Below are 26135 nucleotides of genomic sequence, written 5' to 3'. Positions count from 1 at the left end.
TGGTTGAGAATCTGGAGCTGCAGGGCCTAGATTCAAATCCTGGCTCAGCCCCTTTCTATATGGGTGTCCTAGGGTGTCCCTCACTTTTCTCTGTTCCTCTCTGTTTTATCTTTACAATGAGGATTAATAATAGTACTTATTTCTGTGGTGGTTGTAAGGATTACATGACTTAACATTTGTAGAATTAGTTATCACTATTGTCAGTGTTTCTTACGTAGGTCTTGTTCTACTCTCCTTTTTTAAGGTTGGTTCACATCATCATAAATAAAGAATGAGTAAACATTCTTTATTTCATTTATTAGGCATCTGTTGAGTATCAGTCATTCCTTTCCCTAATGGAGCTTAAAGTGTAGTCCTACTACATTAGGTTTTATTTAAATATTCTCTTACTATTATTATTACTATTATTTGGTGGTACACAGGCCCCTCACTGTTGCGGCCTCTCCCGTCGTGGAGCACAGGCTCCGGACGCGCAGGCCCAGCAGCCACGGCTCACGGGCCCCGCCGCTCGGCGGCATGTGGGATCCTCCCGGACTGGGGCATGAACCCGCATCCCCTGCATCGGCAGGAAGACTCCCAACCACTGTGCCACCAGGGAAGCCCCTACTTTTAATATTTTTAAAAATTCTATTTATTTTTTTGGTTGCGTTGAGTCTTTGTTGCTGCGCGGGGGCTTTCTCTAGTTGCGGCGAGTGGGGGCTGCTCTTCATTGTAGTGCGCGGGCTTCTCATTGCCGTAGCTACTGTTGTTGTGGAGCACTGGCTCTAGGCATGCGGGCTTCAGTAGTTTGGGCTCGTGGGCTCTAGAGCGCAGACTCAGTAGTTGTGGCACACAGGCTTAGTTGCTCCGCAGCACGTGGGATCTTCCTGGACCAGGGATTGAACCTGTGTCCCCTGCGTTGGCAGGTGGATTCTTAACTACTGTGCCACCAAGGAAGTCCCTTCCTTATTATTAAACATGCAAGTTATATCTAGCTTCCCCAGCATCGTATGTAAAGAGCTATTGTTTTTTTCTCGTTTTCACAAATGATTTATTTTTATCCTGGACTGTGTCCTTCCGATTGAAATTACTGACTCCAAGTGTAGGAGCAGTTTTACAGCTTGTTCCTTTTTTCCAGATTGAAGTATAAAATGATGGCCATGGTCAGGGCCTCAGGCAGTGGTTCAAGTGTTCCAATTTTCTCACGGCTTAGGTGTTGTCCTTTCTGAAAGATTAAATATTTCTGCTTGCTATATAATGGTGTAATAATTCTGTCACAACATTTGAAAAGCACCCAATTGCTTCATCTTCCTGTATTCAAACTATGTTTATGTCTAAAGGCATGAGTATAAGCATAGCATGGACTTTGGTAAGGGAAAGAGGAAGGGCCTTCAAGAAGTGGTTTGTCTACCTCTGGGAAAATCCTGTTCCCTGTGATAGGAGACATGTCTCCTGCCTTGGAGGACCTTGAAAGCAGTTAGCCCCTCTGCACCTCGATTTCCTTTCTGTACAATGGGAATATTACGTTTAGTTCTAACTACATCATTTGGCAGTTGTGTAGGTCCAGAAAATAGTTTAAGGATGAAGGCCTTTTACATATTTAAATAATCTAGTTTTTAAAAATATGAAAAAATATAAAGAAGTAATTCAAAATTAAAATCTTACCAACTAGATAATCCCTGCTGACAATTAAAGTAAAAACAAAGAAGTACATTCTTATTTTTTAATGTATTTTATTTATTTATTTATGGCTGCGTTGGGTCTTCGTTGCTGCGCGTGGGCTTTCTCTAGTTGTGGTGAGCAGTCTTATTGTGGTGGCTTCTTTTTGTTGTGGAGCACAGGCTCTAGGTGTGTGGGCTTCAGTAGTTGTGGCGTGTGGACTGTAGAGCGCAGGCTCAGTAGTTGTGGCGCACGGGCTTAGTTTCTCTGTGGCATGTGGGATATTCCTGGACCAGGTCTCGAACCCGTGTCCCTCGCATTGGCAGGCAGATTCTTAACCGCTGAGCCACCAGGGAAGCCCCAGAAGTACATTCTTAAGGTTAAAAAATTCTAACAACACAGAAGGGTAAAGAATGAGAAGTTAAATTTTCATGCTCTATTCCTTTCATTAAGGGAACTACTTAAAACAGTTGTTTTCTTCCTTCCAAAAAATAATTTTATGCATATACTATAATAGATCTGTTTGCATTAAAGAGATAATACCAGACACAGGCCTCTACACCATGCCTATTTTATTTGACAGTGTATCTTGTAGATGGCTCCATATCAGCATCTACAGATTGCCATTAAAAAAAAAAAAATTAATTAATTAATTAATTTTTGTCTGTGTTGGGTCTTTGTTGCTGTGCGCAGGCTCTCTCTAGTTGCGGCGAGCAGGGGCTAGTCTTTCATTGCGGTGCGCAGGCATCTTACTATGGTGGCTCCTCTTGTTTCAGAGCATGGGCTCTAGGCACACGGGTTTCAGTAGTTGTGGCTCACAGGCTCTAGAGCGCAGGCTCAGTAGTTGTGGCACATGGACCTAGTTGCTCTGTGGCATGTGGGATCTTCCCGGACCAGGGCTCGAACCTGTGACCCCTGCATTGGCAGGCAGATTCTTAACCACTGCACCACCAGAGAAGCCCAGCCATTTTTCCTTTTAATAGATGTACAACATTCCATTATATAGATGGCCATAATTCATTTAACTAGCCCTCTTTTTTAATGGACATTTTAGCTGCAGAAATTATGAAACTATATTGTTCATCCTTACAGGTAATTTGGCAGACTTTGGGGGATGTATCTGTCAGATAAGTTACTGGCAATGGGGACTGCTGGGTTGCAGGTATTTGCATTTTTGTAGATAGCACCAAGTTGCCTCTAGAAAAGATTTTCCAATTTATGCTTCTACCAACAGTGTATAAGCGTCATTTTTTCCTCATCCCTGAAGACACTGGGTATTTTACCTTGAAATTTTTAGTCTGAGAATTGAAAAATTGTTATTTTGATTTGCATTTCCTTTAATTTAGGGTGAGGTCATGTGGATAATATAATATCACATGCTTATTAGACCTTTATATTTTCCCCGCCCCCCCCAAACCTCCCCCTTCCCTGGGAACCTGCCAGTTCTTACACTTTGCCCATTTAAAAATAAATAAATTTATTTATTTATTTTTGGCTGCATTGGGTCTTCGTTGCTGCACACGGGCTTTCTCTAGTTGCGGCAAGCGGGGGCTACCCTTTGTAGTGGTGCGCTGGCTTCTCATTGTGATGGCTTCTCTTGTTGTGGAGCACAGGCTCTAGGTGCACAGGCTTCAGTAGTTGTAGCACGCGGGCTCAGTAGTTGTGGCTTGTGGGCTCTAGAGCACAGGCTCAGTAGTTGTGGTGCACAGGCTCAGTTCCTCCATGGCATGTGGGATATTCCTGGACCAGGGATCGAATCCATGTCCCCTGCACTGGCAGGCAGATTCTTAACCACAGCGCCACCAGGGAAGCCCATATGCTTTGCCCATAAGTGAGTTGTTTAACTTTTTTCGTTCTTCGTTTGTATGCACTCTTTGTTAATAAAGGAAGTTAGCCCTTTGGTCGTATGTGTTGCAGTTATTTTCTCCCAGTTTGTTGTTTGTGAAAGTGCCCTTTAAACTGTGTTACACAGTGTACATTTAAAGTTTTCATTGTCATTGATACAGGGGCATTGACTGCAAATACTGTATTTAAGGAAATAAACTGGGCTCTCTGTCTCCTGTGTAGCAGTGAGCTCACATTGTAGGAAAACTTGTTTAAAAAAAAAATCTTTTTTTTGCCATGCTCCGTAGCTTGCGGGATCTTAGTTCCCTACAGGGATCGAACCCATGCCCCATGCAGTGGAAGCGTGGAGTCCTAACCACTGGACCACCAGGGAATTCCCTGTAGGGAAATTTGAATGTAAAGGAGTAGTTTGAAGTCCTGCCAAGGTCTTTAAGTGGAATCATTTGTGAATACAGATTGCATCAGATTTTTTCTCATAGTTTTTCTGGATGTCCTTACTAAACATATTTCCTTTTCCTATTCTGGAAGCTAGAGCTTTTTGGTAGAAAAAAACTAAGGCCCTGAAGAATGGGTAAGTTAAAAGCTACAGAGTCTTAGCCCTCTTGCCTCTTGAGAAAAATTTGTGTTTAAAACTAAATGTGAAGCAACGAAGACCCAATGCAGCCAAAAATAAATAAATAACATAAATTTAAAAAAATTTAAAAAACCCCCTAAATTTAGGAGTAAAAATGTACTTCTTATGTAATCTTTTTAATTCCTGCTTCTGTCTTGAACTCTTTTTTATTCTTCAGTAGATTTGCGAAATTAAATTGAGACTTTGTGGTGATTGTCCCTCACCTTGCCCTTTGTTAGAGCTCCTTCATCTCTTCTCATATTTGTGTTTGTCTTCCTGGGTGGACTGGAGCTGCAACTGAGTTGGATTTCTGATTCCTGATTTCCAGCACAGTGCCTTACTGACTGTGCTCACTAATGGTTTGTTGAATGAATAAATGTGAAATTTAAAAACAAACTCTGCTGTCCCCAGAGGAGTGGAGGGAAGATTTGGGCATGGGTCATAAAAGCCACATTAGTCCTTAGTCTTGTACTGTGTGGTAACAGAGAGTGAAGCTTCAAGTAAGTGGCTCAGGGACTTCCCTAGTGGCACAGTGGTTAAGAATCCGCCTGTCAATGCAGGGGACGCGGGTTCGATCCCTGGTCCGGGAAGATCCCACATGCCGCGGAGCAACTAAGCCTGTGCACCACAGCGACTGAGCCTGCGCTCTGGAGCCAGCATGCCACAACTACTGAGCCTGTGTCCCGAAACTACTGAAGCCTGTGTGCCTAACATGCTCTGCAACAAGAAGAAGAAGCCACCGCAATGAGAAGCCCACGCACTGCAACGAAGAGTAGCCCCCACTCCCTGCACAACGCAGCCATAAATAAATAAATAAATAAAACAAATAAATAAATAAAACAAATAAGTGGGTCAGAGTTACAGTGAAACAGGTTTCAGTTCATGATAAGGAAGACCTTCGACAATTCAGCCTCAGGAGGAATTGGTTTTCTTGAGCCATTAAGAATAATTTGCTCATTTTCATTCACTGCCTTGTTCCCACACTCCTGTACTTTAATGGAAGGCATCCTAGGGAAGTTGTGTGGTAAAAGAATTAATTCAGAAATCAAGCAGACCTCGGCTTTTGTTCTGGGGCTGGTCACTTAGCACCTGAACCTTAGCCCAATTACTTTAAACCTAATTTCTTCATTTGTGATAATAGAAGTATTAGTAGCTACAAACTATATAGTCCTTACTTCGTACCAGTGTTCCTTAAATGGATTATCTCATTTAGTTTTCATACCCACTGCCTGGAGATAGGTACTATTATCACCATCCCCATTTTAGGGAGGGGAAACAAATTCAGAGGGCTTAAGTAATTTACCCAAATTCATTCAGCTAATAAAGGGTGGGGCTGAGGATTAAAGGCTAAGCACTTAATCCTGTTACATTCCACTATATTACATGACATCTATAAAAGGGAGCTGTCTCCCTGCATGAAGTCTGATAAATACCAGCTGCTCTGGTGAGGTTTTTTTTTTGAATTTAAAAAAGAATTTATTTATTTATTTTTGGCTGCACTGGGTCTTCGTTGCTTCACGCAGACTTTTCTGTAGTTATGGCGAGCAGGGGCTACTCTTCTTTGCAGTGCACGGGCTTCTCATTGTGGTGGCTTCTCTTGTTGTGGAGCACTGGCTCTAGCTGCGTGGGCTTCAGTAGTTGTGGCACGGGCGCTCAGTAGTTGTGGTGCATGGGCTTAGTTACTCCTCAGCATGTGGGATCTTCCCGGACCAGGGCTCGAACCCACATCCCCTGCATTGGCAGGCGGGTTCCTAACCACTGCGCCACCAGGGAGGCCCTGCTCTGGTGAGTTTTGAGTGCCACTCTGTCTTTATTCTTGTCTGGCTTCACCTTTTCATATAATCTGAGAGGTGAGACTATTACTTGGTATACATGAAGTCAAAAATAAAAAGATAATTTGAGGTGGTGTTGCTCCTAAGTCAAAGTGAAGACTCTTCTACTGATTGGATTTACTTACGTCAGATTCATATCTCATTTTCCTGGAGAGTGTGAAGTATAGCGAGTCAAATCTCTGACTCTCCCTTTGCTAGGGTCCATATAATCCAAATACCCTTATTTGACGTAGCTTTTCAGTTTATTAGGTTTCAGATTCCTTAGTTACAACTGTCAACCATTCCTTTCTTGGTCTGATTTGCTTTGTGCGTTCTCCAATATCAGCCCTTCGGAATGAGTTGTTTAATGTAATGGATAGCTCATCCTTTACATTACATATATTTTTTCTTATGGAAAATTTCCATTATGGAAAACAATAAGTTTAGGAAACTGTTTAAGAGGAAAAGATCACTTACAACCTTTTTTTTCTTCCTGTTTTTTTTTTTTTAATGCACATGAAGTTTTATTTGAGCTCAAAGGGGTGTAATTTTACATCCTGGTTTTTCGTGTAATATATTGCAAGAAAATCTGATGGTATTACACATTAGATGTGAGGACCCAGTTTTGTGTTTTTTTTTTTTTTTCCATTTTTAATTTTTTTGGTCACACTGCACGGCCTGCAGGATCTTCGTTTGAACCCGGGCCCAGGGCAGTGAAAGAAAGCTCCGAGTCCTAACAACTGGATGGCCAGGGAATTCCCGTGAGGTCCCACTTTTGTGATTATTCCTCATTCATCCATTGCAAAGATTGCCCTCCTGGTATGAGGCAGATACTGCCCTGGCAGTGCAGGCTGTTGGGTTCCAAAGTTCAGTGGAAGAGAATTTACTCAGGGCTAGCCTCGCTCTATGGAGGTCACCTGCTCAAGTGCCCCAAGAGCTCAGAATGGCTACATCTCCATCAGAACCACCAGTAGCCCCTAAAGATAAATTTTGCTCATATAGAAAATGACCACCAATTCCAGTACCAAAAGGCTCGATAAAGAATTGGGAAAATATATCAATAAATTGTCAGAATGTACTCAAGAATGGGTAGAAATATAAATAAATCAAAAAATATATAAATAGATCAAAGAATGAATAAATAGATCTTTCTTGTCCAGCCTTCCAAAAGTAGGGCCAGAAATCAGCATTCAGATTTTGTTCGCTTCCTTTGTAGCACTTAAAATTCATAGCAGTTACAGCTTGCAGTTAAGTCATTTGTCTGTTTACTGGCTACATTTTTGTTTTCCCCCAGTAGACTGGAGGCTTTATGAGGCCAGGAACTGTGTCTCTTTTGGTCTTGATGACTGTTTTCCTAAATAATCTCTCAGCAGGTATTTGTTGCATACTTCAGCAAATGATTAAATTTAGTTCTGAGAGTGATTGTTTTTTTGGTGTTCTGAGAGGTGCCCCTTATAGGTGAATTCTTGGTAAACAGTGTTGAGGGAGGGTCTGCTTACAGTTCCAGAGACTACAGGATGCTGCATAATAGAGAAGGAGGAACAGTGGAGGACACAACCTGTGTTAGGATGAGGGCAGGAGTAAAGGAGGGCGCTGACAGGGTTTCCTGGAGCTTTGTGTTTTGAATAATGCCTGTTTGTCTTTTCTGTGTAGTGAGTGTTACTCCACTCTGGGCAGACTTTGCCTAAGTTTCATAAATTTTAATTGGCTTTTTCAGGAGAATAAAGGCAGCCCCCGTTGATGACTGAAAATGACAAAGCATCCACCTAACAGACGAGGAATCAGCTTTGAAGTGGGAGCCCAGTTGGAAGCCCGGGACCGATTAAAAAACTGGTACTTTTACATTTTTCTGTTAATTAAATCCCTTCAGTAAAGGACTTTTGCCAGCACTGATAAAGAGGGGTAGCCTGGGCTTTTCTGTAGTGTTTTCCTGCTCCTTGACTCTTGGAAGGTGGAAGGAGACTTAAGTCTAGAGCTGTGGAATGTCCTTTGTCTTTGCTGCTGGGATCCCTGTGTCAAGGGGACCATCCTGTTATATTTGTTTCCCTTCTCTGCCTGTTCATCTGAAGGAGTTATGGGAAGAAGAAGCAGGAGTGGCTGCAGGGAAGGGAAGATTAATAGTGGCAGCTCTCTTGTTCTTGGCTGCCTGTCTGAAAGATCAGGGATGGAAGAATGAAGAAAAGGGGTTAGGTTGGAGCAGCTTGTGTGTTGTGAACAAGTCCTATTTTCTGGACGTGTTGTTGTACAGTTGAAACTCAGTCATCACATTTTAGGGATGATTAGATTCAGAGGCTGAGAGGTTGTAGTCCCGAATTTGTCATTGACTTGTGACCTCTGGCTGGTAATTAACCACTTTGAGCATCAGCTTCCTCTATAAATGTGGGTACTAGTAATATTGACCTCACAGACTTTTTTCTGAGAATCAAATAATAGGATATGTTGGAAAAGGCCTTATAAACTGTAAAATGATGGTTGTTGTTGAGGATATCCTAGGATTTAGTCATTTGTTAATGCTTAAGGTGAAAGTGGGAGTTTCAGAACTCAAACCTTTCTGTGAATTTTCATAAGGAAGAGTATAGTGCGCTTGAGGGTTATCTCAAAATAGGCTGACCAGCTCCTGGGGTGTAGAAAGAGAAGATGGGAAGGGAAGCAGGGGAAATGCCTGGGGTAGAAAGTGTCTCTGCTGCCTTTTGGGGCTGAGAGATTTGATATAAAAATTAGAGACACTTTGAACACCTATTTGTTTTTAGGCTGTTTGTATTTCTGTAATTATTTCCCTTTTTTGGTCCCTCAGTATTTTTTATTTTTATTTTTTTTGCAGTATGCGGGCCTCTCACTGCTGTGGCCTCTCCCATTAGGGAGCACAGGCTCCGGGACGCGCAGGCTCAGCGGCCATGGCTCACGGGCCCAGCCGCTCCGTGGCATGTGGGATCTTCCCAGACCGGGGCACGAACCCGTGTCCCCTGCATCGGCAGGCGGACTCTCAACCCCTGCACCACCAGGGAAGCCCCTCAGTATTTTTTTAAGGCAGCTTAATCAAAAGAAAGAATTGTTTTTAAATTTGGGGGAAAAAAATAAAATATAGAAAAAGTTTAAAAGTACAGCTAACTATAAAATAATCTGTGTACTTATCACTTGGAATTACTGAATATTAACACTTCTATTTTACTTATATTTAAAAAAATAAAGGACATAAAACGTTTCTGGTATAATGGAAGTACCTTTTATACTCTTCCCAACTCAAATTCCCCTCCTGCATTCCTTAGAGGCAACGAGGATGTCATATCAATATGGGTAAATCACAAAAACATGAAATACAGGAGAGAAACAAACAATGAGACCACTTGTAGGAATTTTTTTTAAATACCCAAAGTGACATCCCCTGCCTGTGGGCTTTCTCTAGTTGCGGAGAGGCTACTCTTCATTGCGGTGTGTGGGCTTCTCATTGCAGTGGCTTCTCTTGTTGTGGAGCATGGGCTCTAGGCGTGTGGGCTCAGTAGTTGTGGCCATGGGCTCTAGAGTGCAGGCTCATTAGTTGTGGAGCATGGGCTTAGTTGCTCCACAGCATGTGGGATCTTCCTGGACCAGGGCTCAAACCTGTGTCCCCTGCATTGGCAGGTGGATTCTTAACCACTGAACCACCAGGGAGGTCCTGTGTGCAAGTTTCTATGTGGACATAACTTTTCAACTCATTTGGGTAAATACTAAAGAGTGTGATTACTGGATCATATGGTACAAGTATGTTTAATTCTACAAGAAACTACCAAATTGTCTTTCAAAGTGGCTGTACCATTTGGCATTTCTACCACCTAGGAATGAGAGTACATGTTGTTCCACATCCTTGACAGTATTTGGTGTTGTCAGTGTTTTGGGTTTTGGCCATTAAAATAGGTATATTGTTATTTGAATTTGCGATTCTCTATTGAAATATGTCGAATATATTTTCATATACTTATTTGCCATCTGTATATTTCTTTGGTGAGGTGTCTGTTAAGGTCTTTTGTCCATCTTTTAATTGGTTGGTTGTTGCTTTTTTTGTTGGTTCTATTCTTATTGTTGAGTTTTAAGAGTTCTTCGTATACTTTGGATAACAGTTCTTTACCAGATGTTTCTTTTGTAAGTATATGGGATTTAAGGCCATGAGACTGGATGAGCTTTCTAGGGCTGCACTGTCCAAAAAAGTAGCCACTAGCCACAAGTAGCTATTTACATAAAATTAATTCAGTTCCTTAGTCACTCTAGGCACATTTCCAGCGCTCAGTGGCTAGTGGCTACTGTATTGGAGAATGGAGACATAGAAAATTTCCACTGAGAAGGTTTCATTGGACAGTGCTGATTTAGGGAGTCAATATAGATAAAAAGGAGGATTGAGCCCTGGTGCCTTCCAGTGTCTAGATGTTAGCAGATGAAGAGGAACCAGCAAAAGAAACTGGGAAGGAGTGACCGTTGAGGCAGGAGGAAATCCATGGAGGTGTCTAGAGCAGCGGTCCCCAACCTTTTTGGCACCAGGGACCGGTTTCGTGGCAGACAATTTTTCCACAGACCCGGGTGGGGGAGGGAGCGATGGTTCAGGTGGTAATGGGAGCAATGGGGAGCGGCAGATAAAGCTTCACTCGCCAGTCTGCCACTCACCTCCTGCTGTGCAGCCCGGTTCCTAACAGGCTGCGGAGGGTAACAGGGCGGGGGAGGGGTGGGGGGGGACATAACCCCTGCTCTAGAATACAAGTGGAAAAGGTGTTTCAAGAAGCAGGGAGTAGGGCTTCCCTGGTGGTGCAGTGGTTGAGAGTCCGCCTGCCGATGCAGGGGACACGGGTTCATGCCCTGGTCCGGGAAGATCCCACATGCCACGGAGCAGCTGGGCCTGTGAGCCGTGGCCGCTGAGCCTGTGCGTCCGGAGCCTGTGCTCCGTGACGGGAGAGGCCACAACAGTGAGAGGCCCGCGTACCACAAAAAAAAAAAAAAAAAATAGAAGCAGGGAGTAATCACTTCAATCTTGTGATGCTGGTAGGTCACATAAAATGAGGATTGAGTGACTGTTGACTTGGTTACATCAAGGTTGTGGATGACCTTGACAAGAATTGTTTTAATGGAGCAGTGGGGACAAAATCCCTGATTGGCATGCATTCAAGGAAAACAGGAGAGAAGGAACTGTGGTGTGATGCAAAGTGGGAGGAATTGGCCATTGATAGGAGCAGATAGTTCATTTATTATAAGGGGAAGAGGGAAACTGGGTATATAGGTAGAGATGAAGGTTTACTTGTAGAGTTGGTGATGGGAGCATGTGTTTTTTTGTATTTTTAAATTGAGGTATGATTTACAAACAGTAAAATTCACTCTTTTCAGCGTACAATTCCATGAAGTTTGCCAGACTCGTACAGTCATTCATGCATGCACCACCATAATCAAAATGTAGCATTTTTATCACCCCACAAAATTGACTTGTGTTCATTTGTAGTCAGCCTCTCCTGCGGCCTCCAGCCCTTGTCACCTACTGATCCGTCCTCTGTCCATATAGTTTTGCCTTTTCCAGAATGTCATATAAATGGAGTCATGCAATATGTAGCCTTTTAAGTTTGGCTTCTTTCACTTACAGTGCATTTGAGGTTCATCCATATTTTTGTGTGAATCAGTAGTTCCTTTTATTGCTGAGTAGAATTAAATCGTATGGATGTATAGTTTATCTATTTACCTGTTTGAAGAAATGAATTGTTTCCAGTTTTTGGTGAATATGAATGAACATGAATACAGGTTTTGTGAGAACGTAAGTTTTCATTTCTCTTGGATAAATATCAAGGTGCGATTGCTGGGTCATATGTTAAGTGTGTGTTTGACTTGATGAGAAACTGCTGAACTGTTTTCCAGTGTGGCTGTTCCATTTTGCATTTCCACCAGCAAAGTATGAGAGTCCCAGTTGCTCTGTATCTTTGCCAGCCCTTAGGGATTCTTTTGTTTCCCTCTTTTTTAGTTTTTATTTTTAAAATTGAGATATAATTTACATACCATTCACTCCTTTAAAGCATACAAATCAGTGGTTTTTAGTATATTCACAAAGTTGTACAACCATAACCACTCTCTGATTCCAGAACATTTTCATCACCCCAAAAAGAAACCTCATATCTACTAGCAGTCACTTCCCTTGGTTCTCTCCAGCCCTAGGCAACCACTAATATACTTTCTGTCTCTGTAGATTTGCCTGTTGTGGGCGTTTCATAGAAACCAAATCAAATAATACATGTTCCTTTGTGACTGGCTTCTTTCACTTAACATGGTATTTTCAACATTCATTTGTGTTATAGCATATATCAACATTCTTTCTCATGGATGAATAATATTCCATATATGGATATACCACATTTTGTTTATCCATTCATCAGTTGATAAATATTTGTATCATTTTCGCTTTTTGGCTATTGTGAATAATGCTGTTATGAGCATTTGTGTATGAGTTTGAATGTGCACCTCTGTTTTCATATCTCTTGGATATCTACCTTGGATATCTACCTAAGAGTGAAATTGATGGGTCATATGGTAATTAGCCTGTTTAAGCTTATGAGGAACTGCAAACTGTTTTCCACAGCAGCTGTACTATTTTACATTCCCACCAGCAGTGGGAATTCTTTTTGATTGTTTTTAATTTTTAAGTGAAATAAGTAAAATCTTCAGCTGAGATCTTGGTCTTGGGTTTGAGGAAAGAAGATAAGGTATGCAATACCATTTAGGAGAGTGAAGAGGGATAGGATGTGAGAAATGTGGTAGGATTGCTGGTGCCCTCAAGTGCTACTAAGGTCCACTGGAAGTTGGTGGTCATGAAGTTTTTCTGATAAGCTTCAGTAAGCTTTTTACCTTAGAATAGTTTTAGATTTACAGAAAAATTCCAAAGAAAATACAGAGAGTTCCCATCTGTATGTACACCCAGTATTTTTCTTTTTCTTTCTTTCTTCTTCCTTTCTTCCTTCCTTCCTTCCTTTCCTTCTCTCTTCTCTTCTCTTCTTTTCTCTTCTTTCTCTCTCTCTCTCTCTCTCTCTCTCTCTCTCTCTCTCTCTCTCTCTCTCTCTCTCTCGTCCCCCTCCCTCCCTTCCCTCCCTTCCCTCCCTTCCCTCCCTCCCTTCCTTCCTTCCTTCCTTCCTTTCTGGCTGCATTGGGTCTTTGTTGCTGCACGCGGGCTCTTCTCTAGTTGCAGCGAGTGGGGGCTACTCTTTGTTGCAGTGCGTGGGCTTCTCATTGCAGTGGCTTCTCTTGTTGCGGAGCACGGGCTCTAGGCACGTGGGCTTCAGTAGTTGGGGCATGCGGGCTCAGTAGCTGTGGCTTGCAGGCTCTAGAGCGCAGGCTCAGTAGTTGTGGCACACGGGCTTAGTTGCTCCGCGGCATGTGGGATCTTCCCAGACCAGGGCTCAAACCCGTGTCCCCTGCATTGGTAGGCGAATTCTTAACCACTGCACCACCAGGGAAGTCCTGTATTAGTTTTTAGATTTTCCTTGTTTTTGATGATTTTATTTATATCAGTATGGACTCAGACATTTATTTTAGACTTTGGGTATAATCCAGTACTACTTTATTTATTTTGTTGCTCCTGTTTTTATATTGGGAGCGCTTTCATTTGGCTCTTTTGTCCTTTTGATGTACTCCCATCATAATTTTGTGTTTAACACTTCCTTATTTCTGGCACTACAAAATATCCCAGGCTCATCTTGTGTATATTTCCTTCCCTAGTCTGAGAATCAGCTGTTTCTCCAAAGAGCCTTGGTTTCTTTTATTGGAAAATGGTATTAGATGCTGAGATCTGGGCTCTAGGTACGTCCCTTGCTACTGAGGGGTCACTGCTTCTAGGTTCTGGATGATGATGATTTTGAGTAAAAGATAAAAACAGACAAGTTATACAGAACCCAACAGGCAAAACCTTTAGAGGCCCCTTGGAGCCTCCTTGGCTCCTCTCTTCCGTTCCATCACCTAGGACATCAGCTCATCCTGTCAGATCCACCTGCAGAATCTATCCTGACTCCGACACTGGCTGCCACCTTCACCCTCCTACTGTGGTCCAGGCTCCCATTGTGGATCTTGTGAACCCTGGCAGTGGCTGCCTAACTGGTCTCCTGCGTCCTTCTGGACTCCTCCTCATCAGGCTCTTTTCCACTCAGCAGCCAGTGGTAGGCCCTGGAATTTTAAAAAACTTTTTTGATAATGATTTTTATGGCAGTTTACAGTTGTAAGACATTGAATTAAGAAGAGAGAAAAGATACTACTCCTTAAAAATGTTTATTTTTTAAAATATTTCCTTCTTTAGGCTGTGCCAGGTCTTAGTTGTGTCATGTGACATCTTAGTTTCGGCATGCATGTGGAATCTAGTTCCCTGACCAGGGATCGAACCCAGGCCCCCCGCATTGGGAGCCTGGAGTCTTACCCACTGGGTCACCAGGGAAGTCCCCAAAATGTTTATTTTTAAAGAACTTTTGTAGAGCTATAATTTATTTTAGAGTACACATATTTTATGTGTGTAGCTTGATGAACTTTTATACATGGATATAGCTGTGTAATCGCCCAGATTAAGAAATAGACATTCTGGGCACCTCAGAAGACCGTTTTTCCCATACCCAGTCACACAGCTCCCATCACCCCCAGGGGAACCACTATTTGTGGCCATGCATTTAAAGTGAGACCCATCAGGGACTTCTCTCTCTGGTGGTCCAGCAGTTAAGACTCTGTGCTTCCAATGCAGGGGGCTTGGGTTCCATCCCTGGTTGGGGAACTAAGATCCCACATGCCGCACGGGGCTGCCAAGAAAAAAAAAAAAAGAAAAAGGAAAATAAAGTGTGACCCATCACCGTGTGTGTATTCTCCAGCATAATCAGCTGCCTGGGTGCAGGAGTGGAGAATGTGGAGATTCTGATTTGCCTACAGTTGGGGTTTGTCCAGGCAGATATGATGGAGGGCAAGAGGGGCCAGGGAGTTGAGGGTATATGCAAGGAAGTGAGATTAAAGGATAAGATTTCCAGGATGAGACTGAAGCGTGAGAGCAGGCAGAAGGGACAGCGTGAGCAAAAAGAGTTCAAAGAATATGTTGTGTTCTCAGAGTCTGGAGAGGGGACAGATCAGGAGTGGTGGGAGACTGGGCTAAAAAGGAAGATTTTAAGCAGGAGAGAGACATGGTCAGATCCCTTGTAGGAACAGAAAAGTGGTGGTGTTTATTCAGTCACCAAACATTTATTGAGTGTCTCTGTATCTGGTCCTTTGCCAGTACTGGTAGAGGGGTATAGGAGTTAACCTGGATGTACTGACTATTCAATTGTGAGAAATGATCAGCTTAGAGAGGAGAGATGAATTCGTGACATTTCCTGAGTTAGAAGTGCCCGATGTTGATTCATAGAAAGTGGTGAAGGGGTAGGAAAAGAGTTAAGGCATCCAAAACAGCACAGTTTTTCTGCAGCTTAATAGTCAGCCCTTTGTTTTACACTAAATACAATTTCCATCTCCATCCCCTCTCCACAAAGGCTGGAGATGGCTTAGAATGTTACTTTTGTGCATAGAAGTCGTTTGCTTCTGGTGTGTGCCCTGAGCCAGGAATAGAGAGGTACACTCAGATTCTTGAAGTAAATGATTGCTGTATGTTTGCAGAAAGGCTCTTTATATAGGGAAGAATCTGGAAGCAGCCTGAATGCCCAACCCTTGGGGGAAAGTTTAGGCAAATTATGGGCTACCACCGGATAGACCATTAGGTAGCTAACACAAAAGATACCTCTGTGGACCCATGTTACTACAAGCATGTTTGCATGTGAAGTCAGATTGAGAGCAGAAGGCTCTTCACTGGGTTTAGTGAGAAGATTTGGATACTGATCTTGGTTATGCCTCTTCCTAGTCACTCTCTTTGAGCCTCCATTTCCAGAAATGTAAAATGGGTGCAGTGATAATAACAGTTCCTTAAGCCCTCAGGGGATGGTGGTAAAGATCCTGTGAGATACCTTATGTAAAGGCAGTTTATAACCCCTAGAGTAAACTACACACATTGGTTATTAGTAGCCATGTGAGTGAATGCTGACCGGTTGGAGTAGGAAATCAGAGGGAAATTGTTATCGTTTCTGTTCCTCTTTTTCCCCCTGTAACATTTCTTCAGTTTATATTTTTGGTGTGTATGTGGGGGGACCAAACAGATTTCTGCCAGCACTGTCTAGCTGTTCTAATTTAAGCATGTGCAGAGTGTGCGGTGTTGGGCAGCTTAATTTTGCACAGAAGCAGCCAAGACTCTGAGCAGCAAGCCTTCTTGGGACTTGAGGTCACATATTGTGGACAAGCCAATGTTGTATTTCTGTGTCAGACCTGGACTATTCTTTGCCTTTCTGGACATGCAGGTGGAGTTATTCCCTTTTATTTGGTGTGGGTTTCACTGTCCCACAGCCCTCTCCTTTCCTTGGTGGAGCCCTAGGGGAGACTGGCTTATCTGGTAGTTTAGAGTAGTGTGTCTCAAACTCAAAAAAACATAGGGACTGGTGCCTCCAACCTATGTACTATCTGTGGATCCCACTTTTAGTAGCATTGGGGCAAAATGCTACTATGTTAGTTATTTATTGCTGTGTAACAAATTTTCTCAAAATCTAGTGGCCTAAAACAACACCAAATATTATCCTTTCAGTGTGTGGATCAGGAATTAAGGAGCAGCCTAATGGAGGGTTCTAGGTCGAAGTCTTATGTTTGTCTTAAGCTGGTGCTAGTTGCTGGTGGGAGACTTCTGGTTGCACGTGGACCTCTCCATAGGGCATCTAAAATGTTCTCGTGACACCACACCTGGCTTCCCCCAGAATGGGGAACCCAAGAAGCAGCAGTGCTTTGTGTGTGTGTATGTGTGTTAAAATATACATAACATAAGGTTTACCATTTTAACCATTTTAAGTGTATAGTTCAGTGACATTAAGTGCATTCATATTGTTGTATAACCATCACCATCACCCATCTCCAGAACTAGGTATGTATGTATGTATTTAAAGTGTAGTTGATGTACAGTATTACATAAGTTAAAGGTATACAATATAGTGATTCACAATTTTTAAAGGTTATGGTCCATTTGTAGTTATTATAAAATATTGGCTATATTCCCTATGTTGTCAGAACTTTTTCATCTTCCCAAATGGAAACTCTGTACATATTAAACAGTAACTCCTCATTCTCTTCCCCCACCAGCCCCTAGCAACCACCATCCTACTTTTTGTTTCTATGAATTTGACTACTCTAAATCATGCAGTATTTGTCCTTTTGTGATTATTTCATTAGTATAATGTTTTCAAGGTTCATCTACGTTGTAGGGTATATATAAGAATTTTATACTTTTTAAAGGCTGAATAATATTCCATTGTGTGAACATATCACATTTTGTTTATCCATTCATCTGTCGATGGACACTTGGATTGCTTCCACTTTTTGGCTGTTATGGATAATGCTGCTATGAACATTGATATACAGATAACTGTTTGAGTCTCTGCTTTCGATTATTTTGGGTGTTTGCCCAGAAGTGTAGAATTGCAGCACTTTTTATGACCCAGACTTGAAGTCCTCCACCATCACTTCTGCCACATTCTATTTGTTAGGAATGAGGCCACATTCAAGGGGAGGATAATTAGTCTCCACTTTTGGAGGGAAGGAGTGTCAAATTTGCAGATGTCTTTTAAAACCACTACAGCTACCTTTTGAGAGTGATCATATAATGCCAGGTTAATAGCAAACGCACACTGAAATTCTTTAGTAGTACTTGATTATATGGTGGTCATCTTGATTGGTGCATCTCAACCTTTTTCATGTTGTTGCTCACCTGTAATCCACTTGTGGCATCTCAGCTGGGAAGCTCTAATAAAGATGGTTTAGATTATGAAAAAGCACAATAAAACATTCCTTAAGGAGACCTTGTGGACCACCAGCTCTGTGTTCACTAACACCCAGTGGTCCGTGGAATCCATAAGGTTCCTGCATAGTTCTCTACACAGAGTTGCTGTTTCTCTTCTCACCTTCAGTTTCCTGTACTTCCTGTACTTCCTTTGTGCTTCTCTTCCTCTGTACCTATCCTGATTTACTTACATTACACCCTCTCCCAGAAACACTCTTCAGTCTCATTGCCTCCTTCATCACCTGGAAAATGCCTATTCATCTTTCAGGATTGAGTCAAGTGTCTCCTTTTCACTAGTTGACTTGGCCCTCCTTCCTCAGCCTCCTTCCTCTCCCCCTCTCCCTTAGAACTAGCCTTTTGCTCCTTGGTACCCTATTCTACCTTAAGTAGTCGTCTGTAGTTGCACCTGTGATGCTTTATTACAATTATTTGTGTGTATAGTTATACATTTATTCCTCCTGAGGATACTGCAGTAAGAGATAGATGTCTTTAGGGGTGTCTATAATATCCTGGGGAAGCAGGCCATGTAAACATAAACAAGTAAACAGAGGAACAAATGAAATAATTACAGATTGGGTCGAATGTTATTTATGAAGGAAGCAAGCAGGAAACTGACACAGATTGGGAGGAGAAGGGGGCTACTTGAGATAGTCAGGGATTCTGAGGCTGCAGGAGGGTAAGGCTGTTTCCTGGGAAGAGTGGGCAGGGGAAAGTGATTCAGGTGAAGTGAACAGACCCGGTATGGGAAGGTAGTATATGTCTGAGGAAATGAAAGGCCCTGTGTGCCTTGTAACATTGTCTTCCTGCCTCTGTCAGCTGTTGTGATCACATGACTTTATAGATTTTGCTGTGTATTTCCAAACTCTGGTACACTTCCTGGCCTAGAGTGGGTACTCAGAAAATGTCAGGGGAATTGATGAATTTCTCTTTGTGTAATTTTTGTCATTCTCCTTGTGTCTTTACATTTGATTGGCTACACTGCCCTTCTGTGGCTTCTTGGTTTAGTGACCAGTTATACCACTTGCTTAAGATAAGGTCACCATAGTAACCTAATTTACTATGAAGTTTAGGTTATCCAACCTTTCCAAGTTGAATTTTATTTTATTTATTTATTTTTTTGGCTGTGCCGCATGTCTTATGGGATCTTAGTTTCCCAACCAGGGATTGAACCCAGGACATGGCAGTGAAAGCACCAAATCCTAACCACTAGACCACCAGGGAACTCCCCCAGGTTGAATTTTATTTATTTATTTTAATTTTTTTTTCTGCAAGTTTTTTAGTTTTCTTTTTTTTTTTAAATTAAATTTATTTTATTTATTTATTTTTGATTGCATTGGGTCTTCGTTGGTGTGCCCGGGCTTTCTCTAGTTACAGCGAGCGGGGGCTACTCTTCGTTGTGGTGCACAGGCTTCCCATTGCGGTGGCTTCTCTTTTTTTTTTTTAATTTAATTAATTAATTAACTTATTTATGGCTGTGTTGGGTCTTCGTTTCTGTGTGAAGGCTTTCTATAGTTGTGGCAAGTGGGGGCCACTCCTCATTGCGGTGCGCGGGCCTCTCACTATCGCGGCCTCTCTTGCTGCGGCGCACAGGCTCCAGACGCACAGGCTCAGTAATTGTGGCTCACGGGGCTAGTTGCTCCGTGGCATGTGGGATCCTCCCAGACCAGGGCTCGAACCCATGTCCCCTGCATTGGCAGGCAGATTCTCAACCACTGTGCCACCAGGGAAGCCCGTGGTGGCTTCTCTTGTTGTGGAGCACGGGCTCTAGAGCACAGGCTTAGTAGTTGGGGCACACGGGCTTAGTTGCTCCACAGCATGTGAGATCTTCCTGGACCAGGGCTTGAATCCATGTTCCCTGCATTGGCAGGTGGATTCTTAACCACTGTGTCACCAGGGAAGTCCTCCTACCATTGTTTCTTGTTTCTGTTTTTTTTTTTTTTTTTTTTGCGGTACGCGGGCCTCTCAGTGTTGTGGCCTCTCCTGTTGCGAAGCACAGGCTCCGGACGCGCAGGCTCAGCGGCCATGGCTCACGGGCCCAGCCGCTCCGCGGCATGTGGGATCTTCTGGACCGGGGCACGAACCCATGTCCCCTGCATCGGCAGGCGGACTCTCAACACTGTGCCACCAGGGAAGCCCCACTGTTTCTTTATTTAATATTTAAGCAAAAGCAAATATACTGTATATTCTTATTTTCCTCTTTTGTAACACAGAAAGTATAAGATATGCAGGATTTTATAGCTTGACTTTTTAAAATTTGGAAATCTTTGTCAATTCATAGTTTGTTCTCATTTTTTTTTACAGCTGCATAATATTGTTTTGTGGATGTGCCAAGCAGCATATAAATCCAAGAACCATGAAGCTACTGGTTGATATCAGCCCATTAAATATTTTTCAAAACTTTTAATTTAAAAGTATTTATTTTTGCTTACACAGGTATTTTGTGACTAAATCCTTGTAAAAATTAAAACCACAAGCAAAAGTCTCTTGGCTATTCCCCATCCCTCTCTCCTCCCCAGAGCTAAGTTTTATTTCAGTTTGGTTTTTAATGTCTGCTCCTTTCTGGCTAATATTTCCATTAGGAATGTGACTCCCAGCTGCAATGTTAGTTTGGAAACTAGAGTCTCATCTGTAGCTGTTAGTTACATGTTGAAGCTGGAAATTTTGTCTCCCCTTTTCTGTCTATACATCTATACAGATTCCATTCACATCTCTTTTTTTTTTTTTTGCGGTACGCAGGCCTCTCGCTGTTGTGGCCTCTCCCGTTGCGGAGCACAGGCTCCGGATGCGCAGGCTCAGCGGCCATGGCTCGTGGGCCCAGCTGCTGCGCGGCACGTGGGATCTTCCTGGACCGGGGCACGAACCCGTGTCCCCTGCATCGGCAGGCGGACTCTCAACCACTGTGCCACCAGGGAAGCTCAAAATTACTATTTTTGTCAGTTAAAAGCAGTTGATTATAAGCTGTTTCACGTGGTTCCACCATGTAGGTTTTTTTTAATGTAGTTTTGTTTTTTTTCTTAATTTTATTGGAGTATAGTTGATTTACAGTGTTGTGTTGGTTTCAGGTGTACAGCAAAGTGATTCAGTTTTTCATATCATATATTCATTCTTTTTTGGATTCTTTTCTCATACAGGTTATCACAGAATATTGAGTAGAGTTCCCTGTGCTATGCAGTAGGTCCTTGTTGGTTCTAGTAGTTTTTTTTTAATAAAAAATTTTTATACAGTTTTTAAAGGTTACTTTCCATTTATAGTTATTACAGAATATTGGCTATATTCACTGTGTTGTACAGTACATCCTTGAGCCTATCTTATACCCAGTAGTTTGTGCCTCCCACTCTCCCATCCCTGTATTTCCCCTCCCCCTACCCATACCACTAGTTTGTTCTCTGTATTTGTGAGTCTGCTTCTTTTTTATTATATTCGCTACTTTGTTGTATTTTTTAGATTCCACATGTAAGTGATATCATGCAATATTTTTGTCTCTGTCTGACTTATTTCACTTAGCATCACCAAGTCCATCCACGTTGCTGCAGATGGCAAAATTTCATTCCTTTTTTCTTTTCTTTAATAAATTTATTTATTTATTTTTGGCTGCGTTGGGTCTTCATTGCTGCACGCAGGCTTTCTCTAGTTGCAGTGAGCAGGGACTACTCTTCGTTGCGGTGCACGGGCTTCTCGTTGTGGTGTCTTCTCTTGTTGCATAGCATGGGCTCTAGGCATCCAGGCTTCAGTAGTTGTGGCACACAGGCTCAGTATTAGTGGCACGTGGGCTCTAGAGTGCATGCTCAGTAGTTGTGGTGCACAAGCTTAGCTGCTCCACAGCATGTGGGATCTTCCCAGACCAGGGCTTGAACTCATGTCCCCTGCATTGGCAGGTGGATTCTTAACCACTGCGCCACCAGGGAAGTCCCTCGTTCCTTTTTTATGGTGAGTAGTAGTCCGTTGTATATATATATACCATATATTCTTTATCCATGCATCTGTTTTTTTTTAATTTTAAAAAAAATATTTATTTATATATTTAGGTTGCACCAGGTCTTAGTTGCAGCAGGCAGACTCCTTAGTTGTGGCATGTGAACTCGTAGTTGCAGCATGCATATGGGGTCTAGTTCCTGGACCAGGGATCGAACCTGGGCCCCCTGCATTGGGAGCGTGGAGTCTTGCCCACTGTACCACCAGGGAAGTCCCTCATCTGTTTTTTAAAAAATAAATATTTTATTTATTTATTCTTTTTTTTGACTGCGCTGTGTGGCTTGGTGGATCTTAGTTCCCACACCAGGGATTGAACTTGAGGCACGGCATTGAAAGTGCTGAGTCTTAACCACTGGACCACTGGACCACCAGGGAACTCCCTCCATTCCTCTGTTGATGAACACTTAGATTGCTTCCATACCTTGGCAATTGTAAATAATGCTGCTGTGAACATTGGGGTACATGTATCTTTTTGAATTAGTGTTTTTTTTTTTTTTTTTTTGGATATATACGCAGTAGTGGAATCGCTGGGTCATGTGGTAGTTCCATTTTTAGTATTTTGAGAAACCTCCATACTGTTTTCCACAGTGGCTGCACCGATTTACATTCCCATCAGTAGTGTACAAGGGTTCTCTTTTCTCTACATCCTCGCCAACATTTGTTATTTGTGTTCTTTTTTTTTTTTTTTTTTTTTTTTATGCGTTACGCGGGTCTCTCACTGTTGTGGCCTCTCCCGTTGCGGAGGACAGGCTCCGGACGCGCAGGCTCAGCGGCCATGGCTCACGGGCCCAGCCGCTCCGCGGCATGTGGGATCTTCCCAGACCGGGGCACGAACCCGTGTCCCCTGCATCGGCAGGCGGACTCCCAACCACTGCGCCACCAGGGAAGCCCTATTTGTGTTCTTTTTGATGATAGCCATTCTGACAGGTGTGAGGTGATAGCTCATTGTTATTTTGATTTGCATTTACTTGATGATTAGCCATGCTGAGCATCTTTTCATGTGCCTGTTGCCCATCTGCATTTCCTCTTTGGGAGAATGTCTATCCACAGAGTAGTTTTTTTTTTTTCCACAGAGTAGTTTTAAAACTTAGTTGGAAAAACAAACAAACAAACAAAAACTTAGTTGGTGTCTGGTTCTTCTCAAGGGCAGGGGCCAGAACCACATACATTTTATAATTTATTCTAAGACCTGGAATTGACTGGCCAGATCAAAGTCACTTACTAACGTTCTGTTGGCTGATGAATCTGAGCTGTCCCCAAGGCAGCTGTGCAGTTGTGAGCCACCAAGCCTTACTGGGTTGATCTCTAAGATCAACTGCTTGTCTTTTTCTGTGAAATGGCAGTTGGGTTTCCCCATCCACAATGAGTGACTTGTATCCTTGTCACACTTTAGAGAAGTAGGGAGAACAACTTTCTTCTTGGGAAAACTTACTGACCCCTTGGTTATTCTTGATCCTCCTGGAGAGATTTGTGTAGTCTGCAGACAGTGGGATGCCTGTGCCCTTTGAAGTTTTTGAACAAGGAAGTAGCTTTTGGCTAGCTAAGGGCCCAGAGGTCCTTCATACTCTGAGTGTGCTCAGTGGAGTTACTGGCCTAGGATTTTGCAGTTATTTCTGTGGGTCCAGACTTACCAGACTTTTAGAAGGCACTGACCAAGTGCAAATTCAGAAGAATTTGGGGTTGTACTGAGGTGCCAACTTTTTATTTTGCCAAATAAGGATATTTAAAATAAATATCTATATTTTTTATATTTAATACATGCTCATGGTACAACATTCAAAACAAACAAAAGGATATATATTGAATAAAATAAGTCTCATACTTCCTCTCCAGTTCCTTAACTATCCAGTTCCCCTCCCAAGAGGCAAACCGGGTTGCTTGATCATCCTTCCAGAGATAGCCCACGCATTTAAAAACAGGTACGAATGTATTGGCTCTCTCCCCTCCCCCAAATGAATGGTAGTGCATTCAATACTGTTTCGCATCTTGAGTTGTTCCCCCCACACACACTTTTCTTAGAGATCTTTAAAAATCAGTACATAGAGAGCTGCCTTATTCTTTTTAATGGCTGCATAATGTTAGTAAGGATTAAAAACAATTACCATTGTTTTAATTTCAAAAGTATATTTAAGCACCAAAAAATTAGAAAGAATGTGATCTTAGTATAAAGGAAAGTTCTATAAACTAAATAAATTTAGTTCTGTGAAAAATTAATTCTGCACGTTTTTCCAAAGACCTGTTTGAAAACTATAGCTAGAGATAGTAAACCACTAAAGAAAGGGCTTTGAATAGGAGTGAGTTAGGGAGACTTCCTAGTCTCTGGTAGGCTGACTGAATGAGAGGGCAAGAGGAATGCAGTTGAGATATCCTTATCCTTCTCCTCATTTTATAGGGAGGAATAGACTTAGGGAAGCCTCTTTTATGTCCTACAATTGTACTACTCAGTTCACGAGATCGTACAATTAGCTAGTCTGTTGTCAAGATAGCTTATATTTAGTCAAGATAGCTTATATTTATGGCAGCTGTGTGTAAGTTGGATTGGAGTAGGGGGACTAGTTTCAGGGCTGTTTATTCCTTTTGTTAATATTTTTTGAGCAATTAATGTATGCATAATACCATTAGGAATTTTGAAAAGCATACCCTGTCAGTCCTGTGTGAGAAATACCCACATGAAGTGATTGGGGCCTGAACTTGGAGAGTGGCTGAAATTGGAATGGGTAGCTGAAGTCTGAGAGCTTTGGGTTTGAAGAACTGACAAGACACTCGACCTTTGGGAAGAATAGGGAGAATAGAATTCATTTGCTGAATGTTTATTGAATGCCCAGTATCTGCAACCTTCTGTGGTTAGTTAACTCCAAGCGTACTGCCTTAGCAGATACTAGTCTAGGGTTGAAGAGGACACAGTGTACAGATGACACAAGAAAGCAGGCCTTTTCATTTAGGTAGCACGTATTTCTTAGGACAGTAGGGTACTAAGTGTTAGATGTAAGAAGAAGGAAATGGTGCATGTCCAAGTTGTAGGGAGACAATAACAAATAGGTAGAGTGTAAACTTTCTCAATCTAGAATAGCATTCTGATTAATACAAGTGTATTTAAGAGAACAATTGCATATTTATTTTTCTTTATTTTTAACCATTTATTTATTTTTGGAATGAGCAATACATTTATATGGTTGAAAAATGAAAAAGTATTAAAAGGTATACTGCAAAAGGTCTCCATCCCACTTTTGCCCCTCCCTGCCGCTATACCCAGTTTCCCTCTTGTATCAGTCAAGTTTAATGCTGGAAACAGAAACCATTCTGGGTACTTGAACCACAAAAGGATTTAACACAAGAAATTGGCTACTTACAAATTTGTTGGAAGAGTTGGAGGAGTGGGACCCAAGGGGGCTTCCCTTAGAGTATAAATTTGAAGGACCCACCACTGGAGCTGTGATCTGGAGGTCAGGAATTCACTACTGCTACTGCCACCCCCACCATTGCTGCTTGACACTCAAGAAGCCAGTGACTAGACATTAGACCCTTGCCACTGTAGACCAGCATGTCAGTAGCACCTGGGAGCTTGTTTAAAGCTCTTAGACCTTAGCTCCATCGACTGAATCAGAATCTGCATTTTAACAAGATCCTCTGATGATTTGCATTGCATGAAAGTTTGAGAGGTCCTGCATTGGAGCACTGCGTCTGGCCGCTACAGTTGCTTCCACATCCACAGGTCTCCATGACCTTGATTGCCAATTGTAAGGGAGTCAAGCAAATGTAGTTGTTGGTTTTCCCAACTCTCAATCTAGAAGAGTGGATTGGAGATTGAAAGAGCCCATCTAGTGAACTGACCATACTTCCACAAGTAACCAGTGTTAGTTTCTTGTGTATTCTTCTAGATGTTTAATGCATATTTAAGCATGTATGAATATATATATTCTTTTTCATCTTGTTAAAAAAATAAGCAGTAGCTTACTTACCATACACAGTGTTCTGCACCTTGCTCTTTTCATTTAATAGTTTATCATGGGAGAGCTTTCCATATCATGACATAGAGCCATCTTCTTTTTAACAACTTCATGATATTCCAATATATAGATAACAAAATTCTTAAAATTCTGAAAATTGAGACTAACACAATCTGGGCTGCATGGTCATTTGAATTTTTTAACACATGTAAGATATAATCTAGTTGTTAAATGTTTGCTTCCTGCCTCCTTTGTGCTTGGGTCTTGTGTATATGTCATCTTGTTTAACTTGCACTACAACACAGTGTGTTGGGTATCCTTCTTCCACTTTACATGAAGGAACTCAGGCTCTGAAAGGTTAATTTAATCACAGACTAAGGAATATCCTGGATGGGATTTGAACCCCAGGTCTGTTAGCCTTCATAATTTTCAATTTGACACAATGA

The 26135-nt window shown here is 42.1% G+C and overlaps 1 protein-coding gene across 3 annotated transcripts in view; it reads left to right on the top strand.

The window, feature by feature from the left end:
* Nucleotides 1-26135, top strand: part of PHF20 (PHD finger protein 20) — a 135659-nt gene that overhangs the window by 12592 nt on the left and 96932 nt on the right. For all 3 annotated transcript variants that reach the window (XM_032604835.1, XM_032604833.1, XM_032604834.1), the window contains one exon: nt 7625-7740. In XM_032604835.1, the coding sequence (XP_032460726.1) occupies nt 7658-7740 (83 nt within the window). In that variant the 5' untranslated portion in view covers nt 7625-7657. The remainder of the gene's footprint in view (nt 1-7624; nt 7741-26135) is intronic.

Source organism: Phocoena sinus, chromosome 15 (assembly GCF_008692025.1).
Source record: "Phocoena sinus isolate mPhoSin1 chromosome 15, mPhoSin1.pri, whole genome shotgun sequence".
NCBI classification, from domain to species: Eukaryota; Metazoa; Chordata; class Mammalia; order Artiodactyla; family Phocoenidae; genus Phocoena; species Phocoena sinus.
This window is presented reverse-complemented; position numbering and strand designations above follow the sequence as displayed.